This window comes from Echiichthys vipera, assembly GCF_963691815.1.
Source record: "Echiichthys vipera genome assembly, chromosome: 11".
NCBI lineage: Eukaryota > Metazoa > Chordata > Actinopteri > Perciformes > Trachinidae > Echiichthys > Echiichthys vipera.
Window position 1 is genome coordinate 8,628,280 of NC_139836.1, and position 20,619 is coordinate 8,648,898.

Genomic DNA, 20,619 nt, shown 5'->3' on the forward strand with positions numbered 1-20,619 from the left:
TCTCTTTCACACACTGCAGGACTCCCCACCCTGAGCCATCCTGGATATACACACAAACACATGCATAAGCGCACACACACACACACACACACACACACACACACACACACACACACACACACACAAACATCTTCTCGTCTCTAGGTTTCCCATTTTCCCATTCTGGAGATGATCTAAAACCAATTACACTGATTGAGGCGCAAAAGCCATTTAAAATAATTACAGCAGAAGCATTGTTCTGCGTTTAACAGGACAAGCTTAGAAAACCACAAAACAAACCTGGCATGGCACAGCGTGAGAAGGATGAGGGGAGTGATGTAGGGAGAAAAGGAGGTGTGTGTGTGTGTATGTTGGAGGTGGGGGGAAGATGAGAAAAGTTTTGCCCGGTGATTAATGCCTCTTTCCCGGCTGGGATATGAATCTGGGATGATGCTCCAGAGAGCAGCACTCCAGATAATGTTAGCCCATTTAAAAAGAGCAGATTTGTGTAGTCTATCAGGGTCGCAGAGTATTTTTTTTTCTCCCCTCCCTCCCTCCTCCGGCCCCTCCGTAGTGAGAAATTGGTTGTTATCATAGATCACAGATACTGCTCAAACCTCTTATGAAAGATGAATTAATTTCACTAATGCTTTAATGCAAAGCTCTCATGAGGGAGGCAGACTGGTGATAACCCCTGCCTCGTCCCCGCTTCCTCCGCTAGTGATTTATGCCCTCTTTTAGTAGATGAAACCGCCTAGATTTGCCATCCATCTGCAGCTTTGAGGAATCCTATTACACGGGGATCTTGGAGCGGACAGAACGTCACACAGAGTCCCAAACCAGTTGCTTGAGTCCCAGCTCTCAGTTTTTGGGTCACGCAGCCTCAGATGTGTGGTGTGAATTATTGTAACAGATTTGGAAAGATAAGGATTTAAAGTTAAAGACAAACACACAGAGAACAGTTCTTGTTTACATGCTCATAACTGATGGGGAAAAAAAGAAAAAGATGTGTATTCAAAGTGCATCCGGTTTGTGAGACAGAATCCTTAGAGGAAGGTTAGAGAGTGACAGCAGACGGCTCAGGTGGCCGCTGGGAGACAGATGTGTGTGTTTCTCGGCTTGTGTCTTCCCTTTACAGTCCCCATTAATAAAGTGTCACTGAGCGAGCTGCTGATGACATCATGGTGGGAGGGTTCAGTGTGTGCGTGTGTCAGTTTGTGTGTATGAAAAAGAAACCAAATGTCATTCAGTACATTTTACTGCACTTGGGTGGTGCGTGGTGATTTAGACCCACAGGGTGTGGAAATCCTGTGCAGAGCAGGGGCTGTAACTGTTGTTTATTCTAACTATCGATTCCCCTGCAAATTATTTTTCAAGATTAATGGACCACATATTCCCAGAACCCAAAGTGATGTCTTCAAATTGCTAATTCCACAGCCCAAAGATGTTCGATTAGGACTGAAATAAAACCTAGAGGAGCAGAACTTACTCACATTTACCAGCGCTTGACTTGAAAAGTAAACAAATACTTGATTATTGAGACAGATGCCAATTTTAGAGAGGAAAAATTCCCCTATAATAGTGGACAATATTATATATATATGTTTAGTTGGAATGGAAAAAGACCTCATCGATGTGTATTATGATCCAATTTTCACAAATATGACTCTTGAAAGGCTGCTTTCCTAAACAAATAACTTCATTAAAGAATATTTAATTAGTAATTAGTATACAGCATATATTCAATGTATTACATTGTAAACCAATTCTAGAAATGACCATTCAAATAAAGAGTAAATAAAAATGTAATTAATAGCTAAATATTTCTGCATGTTCAATATCAGTCAATTGCCGACCTTTTAAGTATAGAATAAATCAAATAAAAGATATAGCTCGGCTGTACGGCTGACTATTTCTATATCACGGCAAGCATCTTTCTGCGTTATATATTCAGTAAAAAAGGTTTTCATATCGGCGCATATTAGAAAACATATCTGCCAAAAAAACGCTATGTCTGACCGATAAATGGCTCCAGTTCTAATATCACGCACTTGGCTTTCCATTTCAGCTTTTAAAAGTGGCTCAAACTCAGTGTCATAAAATAAAAATATTGGTAAAAATCACTTACGTTCCCCCCTTCCTGCTTGTGGCCCTTTTCTGCTCTTACGGTAGCTTGATTCTGATTTAAGTGACAACCCCTCCATATGCAAAACCTCCGTTGTTACCGTAATCCCACCTTGAGTTATAGCTGTAAGTGAAGGGGAGAGAAGTGGGGGGACATTAATTGAAATGCTGAATAAGAAGGAAGTGGACAAAATCGTGAGCGCAGTTCTTTTGAAAGGTCGCCATGATGGATTTGGCGGCTTGTCGTTTCCCGTTGTTCCGTCAATCTCTTCACCTCCCCAGTGGGGCATTAATATATTTATTTGTTTGGCGCAGTAATACATGCCTCCAAAAACCATTGCATCATAAGGATTTGTCATTGCCTTATATAAATAAAGTATACGACCCAGACCTTAATGTGCCCTTGCTATTGATTGTTTTACACAGCCGTAGGAAGAAAAAAAAAAGAGAAGGGAAGGGAATGGCGGACAGGCTGTAGATCAACATCGATATGAGTTTGTATTTGTTGTTTGGCACCATGAGCGTGTCCATAAAAGCATTGACTTTTCATACCCTTTTAGTGCCCTCTGTAGTAAGCTCTGATACGGGGCTGTGATTACTTTCAAGTTCTGCCCCCGATGAAAGTAAACTTCCTTCATGTTTTCCTCCTTTGATTTAAACACTGTGCCTGATTCGCAGATGCGATGCGTACGTTAAGGAGATGAAGTCATTTAAACTGGCATCGCTTGTAAAATGCTCTCTGCATTTATCACCAAACAAGACACCTGTGACACAGATGCTGTTCTCTGTGACAGGCGTGATCCACGAGACTGCAAGCGGCTCATAAATGAGGGGATAATGTCGAAACGAGAGCTAAACGAAGGCTTTCTACGCTCATTTTTTTTCTTTTAGTGCACAGAAGGATCAGAAAAAAATCTATTGATTTTACAACTGAACTCAACTGCGAAAATCCAATTAAGGCTGTTTGAATCCATCATTTTCTCTGTTCCTCTTGAATTCACCACGCAAATTCTTGCAGCGCTTGGCATTCCGGCGTCATGTTTACTGCAACATTTGAGTGGTGACAGTGACGGGAGACCGCTCTCTGCACATGTGGTGAATCTTTATCCGAGCACACACACACACACACACATACACACACACACACGGATGTTCATGTGCTGTCCAGTCATATAAACCCTGTGTGAGGCCCTCTCTTTATTTGATGGGCCCCCTGGATGATGGAATAAAGATAAATGTGACTGTCTAGCGGGGCTCAAATCAATCAGCGTTTGTGTGTATTACTTATTACTCACAGTGCATTTCTGTCACAGGGCTTTTGTGTAACCCCCACCTTACCCCCCTCCCTACCCTGCACTCTTCTATCAGCATCCCCCCCCCCCCCCCCCCCACACACACACACACACACACACCAAACATCACTCCGCCATAATATTATTTATGGGGGTCGGACTTTGAGCTGAAATATAAGAAAGGTCAAAGAATCAAACTGGTTGGACCGGGAAAATGTGGCAGGAGGGTGTTTTGGACAAGGGACTATGCGTGTGTGTGTGTGTGTGTGTGTGTGTGTGTGTGTGTGTGTGTGTGTGTGTGTGTGTGTGTGTGTGTGTGTGTGTGTGTGTGTGTGTGTGTGTGTGTGTGTGTGTGTGTGTGTGTGTGTGTGTGTGTGTGTGTGTGTGTGTGTGTGTGTGTGTGTGTGTGTGTGTGTGTGTGTGTGTGTGTGTGTGTGTGTGTGTGTGTGTGTGTGTGTGTGTGTGTGTGTGTGTGTGTGTGTGTGTGTGTGTGTGTGTGTGTGTGTGTGTGTGTGTGTGTGTGTGTGTGTGTGTGCGTGCGTGCGTGCGTGCGTGCGTGTGTGCGTGTCACGTCTGACATTTCATAAGAGCATCATTTTCCATTGGTCACAATTCGGGAGTTTTATGTAGTGATTTCTAGTTTCTAGTGAATCTGATGGTCCTGTTGTCCTCCATCACCCCGTCTTGTCTTTTTTTCACCCTTATTTCCTCTTTCTTTCCATCTCTTTCTCATCCTGTGTGTGTGTGTGTGTGTGATTCGCGGTCAGCCCGTATATATGTATTGCCCGACACCCCTGGACGCAACCCACTGTGTAGCTGCCGTTCATCACTGTCATGGGCGGAGACGCCATCGCTGACCTGTGGAAGGTCAGCCAATGTCACCCCCGAGCCTCGTGACCTTTTACCGGTGCCCTCTGACTCCCCTCAGACCCCCCCCCCCCCCACCCTGCAACCCCTCTCACTGACTCTTTACAACCACCAAACCTGATGTATGATATGATTACGTGTCACCTCTCAGTAATCTTTAGCCCAAATATGTCTTCTCTCTTTTTTTTAAAATAACAAAGCAACGAGCATGTTTGCGAAATTCCTCCGTTTTTTTAAGACGGTGTATTTGTGTGAAGGGAGGGAGGGGTGATGATGATGATGATGATGATGATGATGATGTTGCAGCAGCAGATTAAATGGGGCTGGACAGCATCTGTGTCATCATGTCTGCTCCAACATCAGCTGCAGCACCAAAATCATGTCGTCATCATGTCAACCAATAGAGAGAGACACACTTCTCTTCTCCTCCGCTGTGATTGATTGTGAGAGATAATCATCTTAACCGGACTCCCATTACAAAATAAAAGCATTGAAATTGGGTAAAATAGGCTCTATGATATGTAGATAGCTTGTACTGCTTGGACCGGGATGGCTGTCTGCGTGTTTACCGCACGCGTGGGCGTGTGCGTGTGCGTGTGCGTGTGCGTGTGTTGTGAGTGTGTTCATAAGCAAGCGATGAAGCGGGGGGTCAATCAGTCATACGTGGAGGAAATGGGGCAATCTGGGGCCGGGTGTCAAGGAAGTGATGGATTTTAATGCTGCGATTGTAGTTAATGGCTCTTTAAATTAAATCGAGATTAAACGTCTCTGGCTTCAGTCAGAGCTTGTATGAGCACTGAGCAAGGCCCCCCCCCCCAAAAAAAAAAAAAAAAACTCTCACTCTTCATCTTGTCCCTCCTCATCCTCCCCACTCTTAGACTTTCTTTCCTCAACTTTACATCAGCAAACCCATACAGTACACTAATGGCCAATATAATTGAATATTTATGTTCATTTTGTGTACATAAACACATGATTGTAATTACTGTGTTTCAAATCTTTTTTCTTTTTTCTAAAGTGTATGGTCAATCTGTTCTGCTGCAGTGTGACACTCGCATCTTATTCCAATTTCTCCTTTCAAAGTCACAATATTGGGACGGCGAGTTATAATTGGGCCCATACATCCTGCCCAAGCAGTATGGATTAATTCAAGTATGCTAATGTAATTCAATTTGATACAGTTAATCTTGTACTAATGCAGATTGAAGGATGTGAGGTGCAATCAAATACCTCTTAGCCTTTTAATTTGCATTTGAGTTTTTTAAATAAAATTAGTCAATTTGTAATTATGTGACCTGGCCCATAATTAGTTTATTCATCACCGCAGTTAACTCCCCATTAGGAGTATCGGAGGGAGATAGACAGAAAAAGAGAGAGGCTGAGGGAAAGAGACGTATTTATCTATTCCGAATGAGAATACTCACAACATCAATTTGTCTCTCATTTAATAACCAGCTTCATGGTGAATCATGTGCTGTTTGAGAAAGGGCTTTGGACTTTATTAGATAATTAACTCAAGGCTGGTGGGATCTGATCAAACAGCTGTGTACTGGAAGTCTGCACTGAGTTGAATTCTCTGAATAATTTGTATTACTTTCACCTCTACAGGCCGTAGGTTTTGTGTTGAACATTTCTATGCATTATTTATTAGACATGCTGCAAAGCAACTAGCAAGCACTTAAAGTGTCTGAAGAAAAAAATGAGCTCTAGATCCATTTCTGACGGATTGAAACAAATATGTCTCACATTTACATGTAATCAGTGGTGGCAAGTAACTTAGTATATTTACTGACGTACTCCTTGCATCTTCTTTTGATGCTACTTCATCCTTCTACTTTGACAGCTCAGAGAGAATGTACCTTTTAGGGCATTGCGTTTATTCAACTAATTACTTTTACCAGATTAAGATTTTACAAACTGAACATAGGGTGAGCTCATAATATATTACTTACTATTAAACTAGCCAGTAGTCTATCTAAAATTGGCTGCACATTGACGGATTACATTAGTATCCAATAATGTCATGTCTTATTCATAATTGGCAGAGTTTTTGTTTAACAATTTAAACACAGGACTTTTACCCAAGGGACCACCTTTAGACAATGGTAATTCTACTTCTACTGAAGTAAAGGATCTGAATACTTCTTCTGCAACTAAACTAAATTGTCATCGCTTAATGTGTTGATTCCCTTTCTCAAATAATCGGTTTTTATTTTTTTGGTCCATAAAATAATGAAAAATTCTATTCTTAAGTTCAACTTGATGTTGCTAACTTTCTACAACCTACTGTCTAAAACATAAAGATATTTCATTTCTAACACATAAGATTAAATAAAGCAGCAAATCGTCACAACTGAAGTCCTGAAAAATGACTTGCATATATAATCAATCGTTAATTTAGTTGCCAAACAGTTTGGAAGTCGATTGTCTAACCTATAGAAAGAAGTACTCCGATCCTTTTATCCATAATTTAGGTAAAAGTAGTAAAACCACAATGTTAGAACCTGAATTCATAATTTGACTGAGCAAAACATTCTTAAAGTGTCACAACTAGAAGTATTCACTATGCAAAATGGACTTTCATTTTCATTATTTATGTATATATACTGTATATACGTACATTTATTATTGGCTTAATATTTAAGTAAAAAGCATTTTAATGTGGATCACTATCCACCTATTTTTCCTAGTTTCAATACTGTTACAATATTTTGTGTGCAAAAAATAATAACCTTATTATTTAAAACAACTTGTAGTTATATCTGTTCCATACTGTGAATGTAGTGGAGTAAAAAGTGCAATAATAATAATCTAATGAAATGTAGTGACGTAGTATAAAGTAGCATCAAATTCACCTAATTAAGTAAAGTAAATGTAAAGTATGTGTGTTACTTCCACCACTGATAATGTACTAATATATAATAAATCATTAATCCATTGATGTTTATCTGTATCTGTAATAACATTTCGCCAAAAGTTTTATTTAATTAAGACATGTTTTGGATGGAAATTCAACTTTAGGATGATACACATTGTTACATGCCTGTGAAACATCTGACATCCTGTCTTTCATTCGCTTTGAGTTGACTGAATCCTTAATAATGTCAAAATCTACCGTTGTTATGCTAAATTGAGTTTCTCTGTGCGTTCTGCAGTGCAAGTGGTCCAGAAAGGGATTCATCAGGACTCGATGGGCCCTGGCTGACTGGTGAGTTCCTGCAGTGACACATCATTACAACTGTATCATTGTGATTAGACGTGTCTCTAACCACGTCAGTCACGTCCGGCTTCACCCACAAGCCCGGTGTGCTGTGCGAGGTGTAGTGGTGGTCATAGACAGCACACACACTCACACACACACACACACACACACACACACACACACACACACACACAAACATACACACACACACACACACACACACACACACACACACACACACACACACACACACACACACACACACACACACACACACACAGAGTGAGTTCCATAGCTGAACCCTCTTCGGACAGTGTGCCACGGAAGAGAGCAGGGATTTGATTAGACGTAATCGCGTTAGTCAAGCAGTTGCATATGACAGATGACCAAAAACATTACATGCAATTGAACCTGAACAGCATGAATACAAACGCCAGCTTCCAGTGTGCGGAGCAGAGGACTCGGAGGGGGTTGGGAGAAGGTGGAGGGGGTGGAGGGGGGGGGGGGGTGTAATCTAATCGAAGGATGACATGAGAACTAAAGAGCTGAAACGGTAAGCATTTAATTGGAGCATGACGTTTGACAAGAGCGGCCGAGAGAGAGAGAGGCCAGTGAAGAATAGGGAGATCAGATCGGAGATGGCATAGACAGAGATAACCCAAAGCCATGCATGTATTCATTTGTTCAGGATGTCACTGCAGAATAAACCCCTCAAGATAAGACCAATTCCTCTGGGTCGCCCTGCCGAACACCATGCTAACAAAACAGCCTAGATTGATAGGATCAGCAGGGAGGTGTTCATCACTGTGCATTGAGCCATCTCCCTCTTCCCTGAGGACAAACTGGAAGAAGGCAGATCAGTTTGCATGGAGGGATATCTGCGCTCTTATAGTATGTAGTGAAAGAAGAAGAAGAAGAATTACTTTATTTATCCAGCACGGGGAAATTGAATTTTTTCACTCTTATTATTATACATACATACACACACAGGCCCGAAATACACACATGCACAAACAGGGCCTATACATGCAATTAGGGAGAGATGTTAGAGCGAGGGGGCTGCCAGTGACCAGCACCCCAAGCAGTTGGGGGTTCGGTGCCTTGCTCAACAGCACCTCTGCAGTGCCCAGGAGATGAACTGGCACCTCTCCAGCCACCAGTCCACGCTCCATACATGGTCCTCACGGGGACTTGAACCAGCGACCCTATGGTTCCCAGCCAAGTCACCTATGGACTGAGCTACTGCCGCCCCGATAGTGAGTCTGGGTGGCATTTATTTAATCCCCCTCGTAAAAAATAAAAACATTGATCATGTGTCCCAAGTTGGTAATGACAAAAAGGTTTTTCTCATTTAATTGAATTGAAAGTGTAATTCTTCTCATGTTTTTGTCACACACTTACATACATCAAATAAGCCATCGAGACAGTTTTTTTTTCATGTAACAATTATTAACGGAAAAATCCCGGAGAGTCGCTAACGGCTGGACGTGGCTAACAATAATTAGCTCGGGGCAGTGAAGGCATTAAAAAGTCTTTTTAATCACCAAAAATGCTCAAAGTAACAGAAAACCTCTGCAGTAGCATGAGAAGAGTCCCTACACAGAAAACAAAAACAAAATCCACTTGAATGGACTTTACTATGAGAGGAGCTGGTACAGGGGCCAGTAGGTAAGTCTTTAAAACACTCTATTAAATAAACTCCAGGTTCACTGACTAAGTTGTTGGTGCTTTGTTTGGTTTTGTTTTTCTTTTTTTTTTTTTGGTGCTTTGATTAGGCCATCTAATCTCTCTTTATGCATTTATTCAAATCACACTCACTTATAAGTCCAATTAGGGCTGGACGATATAGCCAAAACCTGCTAACCTGTTATAGGTAATTTCATCTCTATAACAATATCTCTCTGTTAATTCAATAAATAAATTGTCTATGTCTTTATGAACTAACCACATGGTACTCTTGTGTGCATTTAATGCATTACAAGGATTTTCTCATTTTATCAAGAACTTTAGTGCAAAATATAAACTCTAAATATTTCAATATATCAGATTTTATGAAAATGAATGAATTTGACTTATTATGTGCTTATTATCAATTTAGATGATGTCATTGTATATCACGATATCTCGATATATGATGTCATATGATTCCACTGAAAGATGATAAATGATCGTATCGAATTATCGTCCAGTCCACTATCATATTTGTGTCCAAGAGTTTGCTTCCAAAACATCATCAAAATACGAAGCAGGTATGAGATTTTAATGGTACGATCAATGTCTCATGGATTCACAGTATTACACAATATTTTTCATTATCAATGATAAGATGAAATTGAAACTTGAAACTGTTTTTCAAATGGATGTGTGTGCAAAAAGTCTTCCTTTTGAAAACAAATGAAATATATATATATTTTTTTCAATGCCCTAGATAAGTCAGTGATAACCGTCAGTTTTCATATTGCATATACCATGAAACTGGTATGGCTGAAACCCTAATACACAGTGAGCTTTCATCAGTGCTGTAGTTGCTTATGATCATTATGGTAAAAGTCTTTGAGACTGTGTTCTTTCATCCTAGTGCCTTTGATCTGGTCAACATCCACCTGTTCCATGATGCATCCAACCTGGTAGCCTGGGAGAAAAGCCCCTCTGTCTACTCTGGGACCAGGCAGAAAGCGCTGGGCTACGTTTTAGACAGGTAACTGTACACACCGGACACCACCTCTGTCTCTCTCTTAGCTTTTCATCCACGCTGTATGTTTTCTTTTCATTGACATAAAACCATAAAGAGGCAAATCCAAGTCATCGCCTCACTTTGGGGAGACTCCTTGCGTCAGTGTTTTACAATGTTTGAGAATGGGAATTGGTTATTTACAAAAATGTAGATACTATCTACAATTCCCAGTGCTGTCTGGCATGGCAAAACCTGTATAGATATTTTAATGGAGGCTTAGAATGAGCAAGAGAGGTACGTTGGAGGCGATTTCAGTAGGATTCAGTTCTAGACCAGTGGGATTACATCCGTCTGTAAAAGTAGGGGGTCTTACTCACTACACGGTCTGTGAACTCCCAACTCTCTTTTATCTGTTCTTTTTCTGTCCCTCTCTCTAGCTCTTTTCTTTTTGTGGTGTAATCCTACATTTCTATTCGTTTTTGTCCCACTACCTTCAGGCAAACTGATGAAAGTGTTCTTCGATTGCCTGTTTGGGGATGCGGAACACTTTCATCTCTAAAGAAATAGTAGTCAATGATATTGGAAAAAGATTTGGTGCACAAAAAGTATCTTGAAATGGGTCTATTTTACATGGAATTAATAATGGATAATATTGGTCCACAGTGGATGAATCCTAATTTCATAATTTACTGAGCACATTCATGCTCCCCAGAGACGGCACACTTTCCATTTCGGACACTCCATAAGCTCAGCCTCCAGGTCTTTTTGTCAACTTTGTACACTAGAAATAAAAAATTATTGCCCTTATTTCAATATGTGCCGTAGAGGATGAACCCTACAGTTTTTGTTGGCCTTCTGACTACTCCTGTTGCAACACCATCGGGCAAAATGTCCAATTCCATATTAAATGTGTAATAATCTACCAGGCAGATTGCCGTGCCATTCGCACAGTTGTGCTCCCGAGAGGATCAGCCCTTAGAATAAATTTAGCATTTTTAATTATCCTGGCGAGGCTCTGGGAATCTTATTCGTAATGATAAAAACGTCTTCACTCTGCGCTGAGTAAAGCTGGCTTCTATACAAACAGGCCAGGCTATCCATTCATAGGCCATGCTAATGTGATTTATAGGATATCCATTTGCAGCAGAGGCAGAATGAGAGAGTGCACAGCGTGACCCCTGCTCCCTACCTGGCCACGCTAACACAGAATAAAAGCCTCGCAGCAGGCGACCTCCCATTCAAATGGCATCAGAATGCACTACATGGCTCCCCGCCTTCTCAACTTTGAATAACTACATGCATATATGGGTGGTTTATATTATCACCAGGTCTTATTTTACCTGTACTGTATTCTTGATTTGATGTAGGTATGGTCCACTTTTAATGGACAGAGAAGCTGGAGTGTTTAAAGAATATGGCAGCGTTTGCTTTTTTATTATGCTGTAAATTACCTGGATTTACTGGCATAATGAAGTTTCAAAAGGACCTCTGTTGTTGCTTACATTTAAGCGTTTTCATTGTATTTCCTCTGCTTTCATCATGCTTTTTCACTTGATTTATTTCCCCTGCTTGTAAATGCACCTAAATAGCTGAGTCGCTGCGGTTTAGCTGGGTGGCTGAGGGGACTGAATAGAAATAGGGTTGGCTGAGTGGCAGTTTCCACGCTCCCTCTTCCTAAATCCCCTTGCGTCGTGAATGGTAACCTTGTTGTTACTTCTGGTCCATATCATTTAAAGGTTCTTTTTTGACAGGGGTCCTAAGTGGTGTCAGACAGGGGATCCTAAGTGGTGTGAGGTAAGGTGGCTGGGGGAGGTCGTTATATATTCCCGCTTCCCTGGTACAAGGGTGGGATAGTGGTGGCATCGCGCCTCAGTCGCTCACTTTGGGGTAAACCGCCGGGTGCATATCCGGAGCACCGGAGTGAGAAAAAGCTGGCGGTGCAGAGGGAAGGGAGGAGGAGCACAAAGGGTGCTTGGGCTTCTGTAAAGGGCAGTGAATAATGGGTTGGTCCTTTCACAGAGGCTGCTAACCTTTTGGCAGCCACCAGCAAACTCCATTCTCCTCCGCCGATCTGGGAGGACAATGTGCCCGGGCCGGGCTTTGAATGAAGCGCTACCACCAACAGTGTTCCCATTCAGCGGCTGGTTGGGAACCATCTTTTTGGCCATTGTCCTAACTCTGACTCCTACCCCCAGAAAGCAGAGCAGGAAAAGGGACAGGGGGAATATCTAAAGCCAAACTCCCCCCTCCTTCCCTCTGCTCTCTCCCTCTCTGAGCTCTAATCTCTCACTGCGGGATGGGAGAGAAGGGGAGGAGGAGGGGAGCTGCTGAACACAGCCACCAGCTGAGTTCCGAGAGACAGCAGGCACAGGAGCCTGATCACACAGCAGTGCTGCGGACACAGCTCTGCTGCTGGGCATCAAACTTGAGCCTCCACCTTATCTGCGGCCCAGGCTCAATAATGCAGCTTACGGCCCATTGAGAAGACATCTGATAAGCCTTTTCCTCTGTGGCCCTTTTAACTGCTAAACGGTGTTTATCTCCAAAGTGCTTCAAGGCCTCGGGGGAACAATGCTGAGAAGAAACAGCGTTTAGCCAGCCAGACCTCACTATTGAGTCACATCAAAAAAGCACTGCTCTATAGCTTGGGTTGATGTGTGGGCCACTTCCATGAGAGCAAAGCTCAGCTTGAAATGCATCCCCTGCTTGTTTTCCTGTCCTTTTTACGAATGTGCATATGTGCTTGGGGCTGCGTCAAGGATTATTTATCTTGTTGATGTGGACAAGCAATGTTTTATAATCATGTCAAGTTTGTTGCTTTATGTTTTAAGGATGATTTAATTGGACTTTTAATTGAATTTAAAGAATCATTTTCAAGAGTTATATAAAGGGACAGGATTCTAGAAATGTGTTTGCAGTAAAAAATTGGCTTATTTACTTATTTCTGAGCGAGACAGCTGATGTAATGGAAGTGATGCTGAAACTCCCCAGAGGATGGAAAACATGGCTGCTAAATGAGCCTGTGAAATGATGGCATGAGATAAAATCAACAGTTTTTTTTACCCCTCTTCCTTAAAAAAAAATCCCTTTTGTGTATTGGAGTTTGTTTCTTTTTTTCCAACCCCTATTCAGAGTGGCTGGTCCGGTTCAGGGAAGAACAGTTTTACATTACAACTGTGAAATCCTGGCATAAAGGCATCCTTTGTGGCGTGCCATTATTTTCACACAAATATAGTCCATTGTCACAGTGCTGAAGTTAATTTGATCAACATTGGGGACATTTAACTGTTTTGTTCGCTGAAAAGACTTGTTTCATGCTCATTTTCGGGGCATTGAAAAGCAATGATTGGCAGAAAAATAATGTTGCCGTTAACAATTCAAAGCAATTAGTTTCCCATGGGGAGGCAGTGGGCCGCACTGGCCACCACACAGCGATGCTTTGTCATTTTATGGACGGTCATCAGTCAACTGTCAGAGCGTCTCAAAGAGCCCTCCAATCTAAATGTTTCCCTTTAGGCTTTTCCCAGAACAACAGGCTGAAAGAGCAGAGAAAGGCCGGCTAGTTTTCAGCCAATAGACATGTTGAGCTGCAGGAGGGAGGACTGGATAATCACAGGGAGATCCTCCATAAAGCCAGCATGAATTTATTAAAGAGAGAGGTTTGTGTGTGTCCATGTCTCATGCGTCAAACGAAAAGCAGCAAATGTTGTATTTAGACATATAGCAGCTATATATATATATATATATATATATATATATATACACATACGCTTTGATTCAAACGCTATCAAAGCGTATGTGTAAGTATGAGCTGCTTCGAGTGTAAGGTTGAGATTGTGTGTTCGCGTGCGTGTGCGTGTGTGTGTGCGTGTGCGTGTGTGTGCATGCGTGTGTGTGTTTTGTCTGTGACTCTGACTGCCTTCTCACCCTGGGAGGCCTGCAGGAGCAGAGGTTAATCTTCCCCAGTGTCTCTCTGCTCATAGTGGACCTGTTTATTACACACACACACACACACACACACACACACACACACACACACACGCACACGCACACGCACACGCACACACACACACACCATGCTCCAGCAGTCACTCAGAGTGAGGGTGGGGGTTTGACAGACATGACGCCTGCGAACATTGAATATTGCCTCCTCCCATTTGTCTCCTTTTTACAGATAGACATAGACCATTTGAGTAAAGTGAGTAATTCAGCACCATGGCACAACAACTAAAGCAATCAAGTCAAGTGTTTCCCAACAGTATGTGGACAGATTGTGATCTTATTTGGCTGCCCATCTTTGTCTTTACATATGGCTCTAGTTACCTTATGCATTAGATAAGCCAGTACAGTACAAGCATGGCCAAATGTACTCATCTACTGAAACACTACCTGACCCTGGGTTTTCTGTATGTCCGTTCATGGTAATTTGATGATTTCCCCTACTTAGGGAAAAGCAACAGTTTAGCACAATATAAACTAGAATATAAAGGTGTAACTGTACAACTACATTTGGGCACAGACCCCCCCTAAAAGATAGAGCCACAACATTATGTAATTATCATAGATGGTATCAAATATACATATAGTCTTCGTGACGTCACCTATACATTTCTAAAGAGCCAAAATGAAGTTCGATGTGGGCGGCTCGGGTCACTCCTGACGTTGCGTTCTCGGCCGAGCCTGATTTGGCGTCACTCCTGGCTCATCCAGAAATGGGCAAAGAGGCGGGTTGTGGCTAGATATATAGAAGTTCACCCCCCAGTAGAGAGACAAAAACCGTTTTTTTTTTTGTACCAGACTATAAACAAGTTTTTTTTGTTGTATAGTTGGGCATTTTAACACGGGGGTCAATGGGGATTGACTCTCTTTTGGAGCTAGCCTCCATTGGTCATTCGAGGAACTGCAGTTTTTGGCAGTTCTTTTTTTGCTTTATTTCTCAGCACTGGAGAGTACTGCTTAGTAATAATGCAGGACCCAGTTGATGTTTCATCAGTATTCAAATCACCAGGAACGAATTGAAGCACAGGGAACCTCTGGCTTTTGAGGCCATCGTGTGCTAGGGTGGCCCTGGGGCAGTTGCTCGCTTTGCTCGGCTGGTAATCCAGTCTTGAGTTCAGGTGGTCTGGTATTCAGTTCCAGAAATATAGACCTCCATTCTGTTACACAGAGCAAAGAATCAGCAGACATCTCTCAGTGACAGATAAGTTCTTCACATTGTCTCATAAGTTGGCTCCACCTTTTCTCAAAGGTGTCCTCCCCATCTTGAGTTTGTGTTGACAGTGCCGTTGGCTCAAGCTGACTTATTCTTTAACCTCTGTGTGACCGCAGCAACATCCCTTGCACCTCCTCAGCACCCCATCTTCCCTGCATGGTGTTCATGGTGGGGTGGGCGTCCAGGGGAAGGCTGTCCTGCAGTGTCAAAGGTCCTGTCAGGGGCCACCGCTGGCCTTTTCAGAGAGACGTCACCCAGCAAATTCTTTACAATGTTAACATTCTCCCAAATTCTCAACATTTACTTACAATGGATGACTGCGCTCAACCCAGCTATTGTGTGCAAAGTTGAATCTGAACGGCCAACTTATGGTAAGTCATCTTGTCAGTATAATTGTGACATGGCCCCCCGTTGCACCCTCATAATCTCATATTGGCTGTCTATTATGGCTCAGTTTAGCTGTCAATCACAGCGTGTAATCTGGCAAGGACTCAGTAAGGGATTGAGGGAGAAAGATTCATAAGAAGGCGGGGTTTGTATGTGTTATTGTTGTATACATGAGTATTCTCTGTGAGATCGAAATGCTGTCCCTGGCTGTGGTGCAGGAGCATTTCAGAGTCTTCGGCAAAGGTGTGTGTTGTTTTTTTTGCATTCTTGTTCACTTCTATGACAGCTATGTATCTATGTTTGTGTGTGAGAGAAAAGTCGAATCAGAAAGAGAAAATGTGCTGTGGTTGCTTTGTGCCGGTGGTTTAAGGAGCCTGGGAGCAGAGTCGGGGGCCATGCTATAAATTAGCGTCTGACCTCTGTCTTTGTGTGGCCCCTAAGAAGGCCTGAAGAAGGGCCCAGCCCAAACCTCAGCAAGAACGGCCCTTGTGAAGAGCCTCTTTCAGGGGTGTCACTGCACGATGAATTGGCCCGGAGAAGCATGTTTATAGACTGTGTAAAGGAGTGCGTCTTTGTGGGAGAATGTCACTGACACTGTTACAGTTTGCCTGAATGAACTGTGATGACGAGGCTAATGGGGGGCCCCCACCGAGGGTGAGGGTCAGTGAGGGGGGCCCCCCAAGCTCTGGACCCCCCACCCTCAGGCCTCTTTCACGCCCAGTAGCTGTAGCTAATGTCGCAATTCTTCGTTCCCCCGACAAAGGCCAAGAAAAAAGTCAACTTTCACACCAGCGGGTCACCATGAGTGCTTTAGGAAATGATCGTGTAAACAGAGTGTTACCTTCTGACCTGTGGCTGATACCTTGGAGCAGCAGACAAAACAGCCAGGCTGCGGGTATTAGACATGGCTGTTAGTGGGATAAAGCTACAGGACACAGAGGAGGAAGACCCCCAGGCTTCTGCCAAATTCATCTTTTAACCCTTTTATATTTTATTTTTTTGCCTCATTATCTGATCCACAAATGAGCAGATTACGGACTGAGACAAAGTAAAAGTTTGTTGGATTTACTTTTGCTTATATTCTCCACCCACAGGAGCACTGGTGGTAAATTCTCTATTAGCACAAGGAATTTGTTCCCGCGCCAATAACAACTGCATCGACGCCCGTGTACAGACGTTTTACTGCCCTCCTTTCGAGCCAATGGAATAAACTAACCCTGTTTGAATAGAGTTGAGTCTCTTAGCACCAGGATGTAAGGTCATTAATGACATCGGCCCCAGTTTGAGTGCATAAATGAGCTATTGCACACACATACACACGCAAACACGTGTGCACACAAACAGTTTAGTCTGTATAACTGTTAATATAGCCCCTTTCACACATGCACTGCAAACCTGAAATGATCTAGATATTACCCGGACGAGCTCTATGTGTGAACGCAAATGTCCAAATCAGTTGAATCGGGCATCAAACTGACTTCACCCTGCCAGCTACCCAGTACATGTAATCTCTGAGTGAGCCCGTGTGTGATCACAGCAAGAGCGTGGGTGTGTTGGTTATGTTTTTATCATGCGGCTCGTGCATAAGTAAAACAAAACAAGAGGGTTGATTTACACAAAGAATCCAACAAAAGTGTCTAACTTAAGAAGTCAAGAACATCGGTTGGTAAGGACTGACGCCAAATTAGCCAGACAAATTTGAGGAATGGCAAGACTCTGGCTATGTGACCACGGTGTAATCTGCGTCATGTCCTCCCTCCTGCACGCTCTACCCAGGCGCCGCCCCTGGCCCATACCAAACAGAGTATTTCCAGTAAGTGAGAACGTGTCTGACACGGACAAGTATTCAGCTTAGAATCTTAGCAGTAATGCAGTCAGTGTCCAAACACACACCAACCTGTTTGTTTTTGAGTCTCATCGTTTCTATTTGGCCCCGCCTGTTACAGCAAGCTTTTTGGGAAACCACCACATCATTAGACTTTTTTTGCCAATAATGTTTGACACTTCTGCCATCAAACAAGAGTCATTTTATTGTGAGTAGAGCTGAAACAATAAGTCAATTGATCAGTTGATCGTCACTGGTTTCAGATTCTTTTTACGGTATCTATGACAGTAGCTGAATATCTTTGGGATTTGGTATGACAAACAAGCGATCTGAAGATGTCAAGATCTTGTTTATTTTATTAAATATTACTATGATATTATATAGACCAAACCATTAATCCATAACTTGAGAATTGCTACCAAATTGCAACTACAATTAGAGTAAATAATGAGAAAAAAGTCTTCCTCCACTCCTGCAGAAATGAATGCAGCAGAGGTCCATAGTAAAGATGGACCCGTTTTAATTATTAATTACATCAATCATAACCATTAAACATTTTAGTGTTTTTTCGGAGATGAATTTCTAAATGCTGTTCCCATCTCTCGGTTGACCCCTCTTGAAAATCCTATTGAATAAAAAGACTTTCTGTTTAATATAATGGGATGTCAAAGTTACATACTCTCTATTTAATATAATAGCTGCATTCCCCGCCTCTTTACTCTAGTCACCTTCGCCTCCCTGCCATTCCCTCTCTCTGCCTCATAGAGAAGAAGTGGCCATGCTTTACGACAGCCGACCAGAGCCGAGACCCACCACTAAGAAGAGGCTCCTTCTCTCTTTACGGCCCCATAAATATATTGTTATCTGGGCCTGGGAAGTCCACGTTGAGATTTATCCGCGCGGTTAGTGGAGATAGCGAGCCAAGCATCCTGAATCATTAATTACACAAGAGGCTGCGCTACGTCCACCTTAATTTCCTATCTCAGCTCTGTAGAGGAGCCACTTTTAAGTAGGTGATGAGGCATTGGAGTTAATTATATGTCGCTTAGCTGCAGTTTTTTAACACACTGAGATGCTGGCGCTGTGGCGAGGTTCTGGAGATTTGGAAGTCGTCCATGACAGCGATGATCTAAACTCCATGAATTCTCTGACATTAGACTCTCAGGTTTTAGAAAGCAATGCATACAGTACATTAAAAACATTTGCCAGACAGGAGACAATAAAACGTGGGGGATTGAAACACCCTTGGGAGGCATCGAAAGAGCACAATCAAGAGTCACTTTAGGTGCACTCTAAGTGGAGCGGAGCCTGTGGAAGCTTGCATGGATGGAGTCCTCCAAGCTGTACAAGTGTGTTGGCGACTCTCGGTCGAAAGCCACAAGCCCACCAACAAATCTCAGTTGATCTGATTTTTTGTACAGAACAAACCCACAGGATATCCTCAGGATCTGTCTCCTTTTATGGCTTTTGATGCTGCTTCCCTCTCCCTTTGATCAGTTTAGTAAAGTGAATTTACTTTGCCTTCAAAGCAGATTATCAAAGATTCATTGATTAAATTGTGGTGTCAGCTGAGAATTAACAGTTTGAACTGAAAGTGTTTACTTGAATCCCTGCAAAACATGCTCTCTGAGCCGTTTCAGTCACTGCCTCCCTTAAACTTATTACTGCATTTGCATAATACATGGTTTCCTGAATGGGAATGCAGTAATGATAGGCTAATCTAATCAGGGCATCTGTTTTTCATGGCCATTTGTCCAGAATTTTTTTTTTTTTTTTTTTTTCAAAGTCACAAGCAGTTTAAACACTTAGAGATTTGAATGCGCGATTCTTTTCAGCCCTGTTTGGGTTTACAAATAGCCATCGCATGCGCAACCATTTCATTTCCTTACAAAGTTACAGGTTAGTTTACAGCTTGGTTTTAAATCAAATATTCTGCCTTTCCCAGGTCGGCAATCTTCTACAAAAGGTTCCCTTCCTGAAGCACAGCTTAAGTTTTTCATAGTCATCTGACTAAAGGAAAAGAACACAGGAGGTCATCTTATTTAAAAGTATATCTCTTATATCTGCGTAAAACAAAATCATAAAATGATTATAAATGATTATTTTTGATCTTAGGTAAGCCATTTTTTTTTACGAATGGTCAAGAGCACTCTCATTAAGACAACAAAAAACAACAAATTGTTTCACAAACTCAATGAAACATACGTTTTAAATTGAAGGGAACATGAAAGTATCAAATCCAGATTATTGTATATTATATTATTACCTGATTTAGCTGTTTCTTGTTCCTGTAACGCCAGTACAGACGCTCTGAAGGCCATTTATTTAAGTTTATTCAACACGTCGATTTCACTCCTTCTGAACTTCTTCCTAGAGCCTTTTTTGGTAACATTTCTCTCTTTCTTGGGCATTTACACACGGCACCACACCTTAGCTTTTATGGTGTTTAGGGGGAATTACATGGGTTAGAGCAGATTTGAATTGTTAAGAACATTTGGTACACCTGGTGTTGACTCCTCTTTTTTTTCTCTTTACATTTAAAAACAAACAAACAAAAAAAATTGCTTTGTGTAGAAGTATGGGCTATATATGTATATTTACGGTCATATATCCATATGTATATGTAGATGTGCTTCTATGGATGTTTATATGTAGGCCTATAAATTATATTATGCTACTTTGTATGTATTATGTAATTTATAAAATGTTATAATATTGATTTTTGTATAGTAAGATTTACAAATTGTACATATAGTGGATAAAAGATACAGATTGCAGAAATCACTGAATTGTTAAAAAGGGGTCGGATTAAATAAGTGAAAACTTCTTCCTGCTCCTTTTCAGACGGAATAAATTGTGTATATGTTGTTACAGGTTTTTCTTTTGTTTTCTCTCTTATTTTTTAAACTAATTTAATTTTGTATACTTTTGTATTCTTTTTTGTTTTTTTACATGTCTTTCTCAAATAAATTCATAAATTCAAATTCAAACATAAAATAAGAGAAAATATAAGTCACATTGTTCAAATAAGTGAAATAAGTTTGTAAGTTTGGTTTA

General features: G+C 41.7%; 1 protein-coding gene across 1 annotated transcript in view; it reads left to right on the forward strand.

Moving 5' to 3' along the window:
- The window catches only part of inpp5a (inositol polyphosphate-5-phosphatase A), a 162,411-nt gene that overhangs the window by 95,631 nt on the left and 46,161 nt on the right, over positions 1-20,619 (forward strand). The window contains exons 7-8 of the mRNA XM_083922975.1: positions 7,418-7,470; positions 10,043-10,162. Of these exons, the coding sequence (XP_083779101.1) occupies positions 7,418-7,470; positions 10,043-10,162 (173 nt within the window). The remainder of the gene's footprint in view (positions 1-7,417; positions 7,471-10,042; positions 10,163-20,619) is intronic.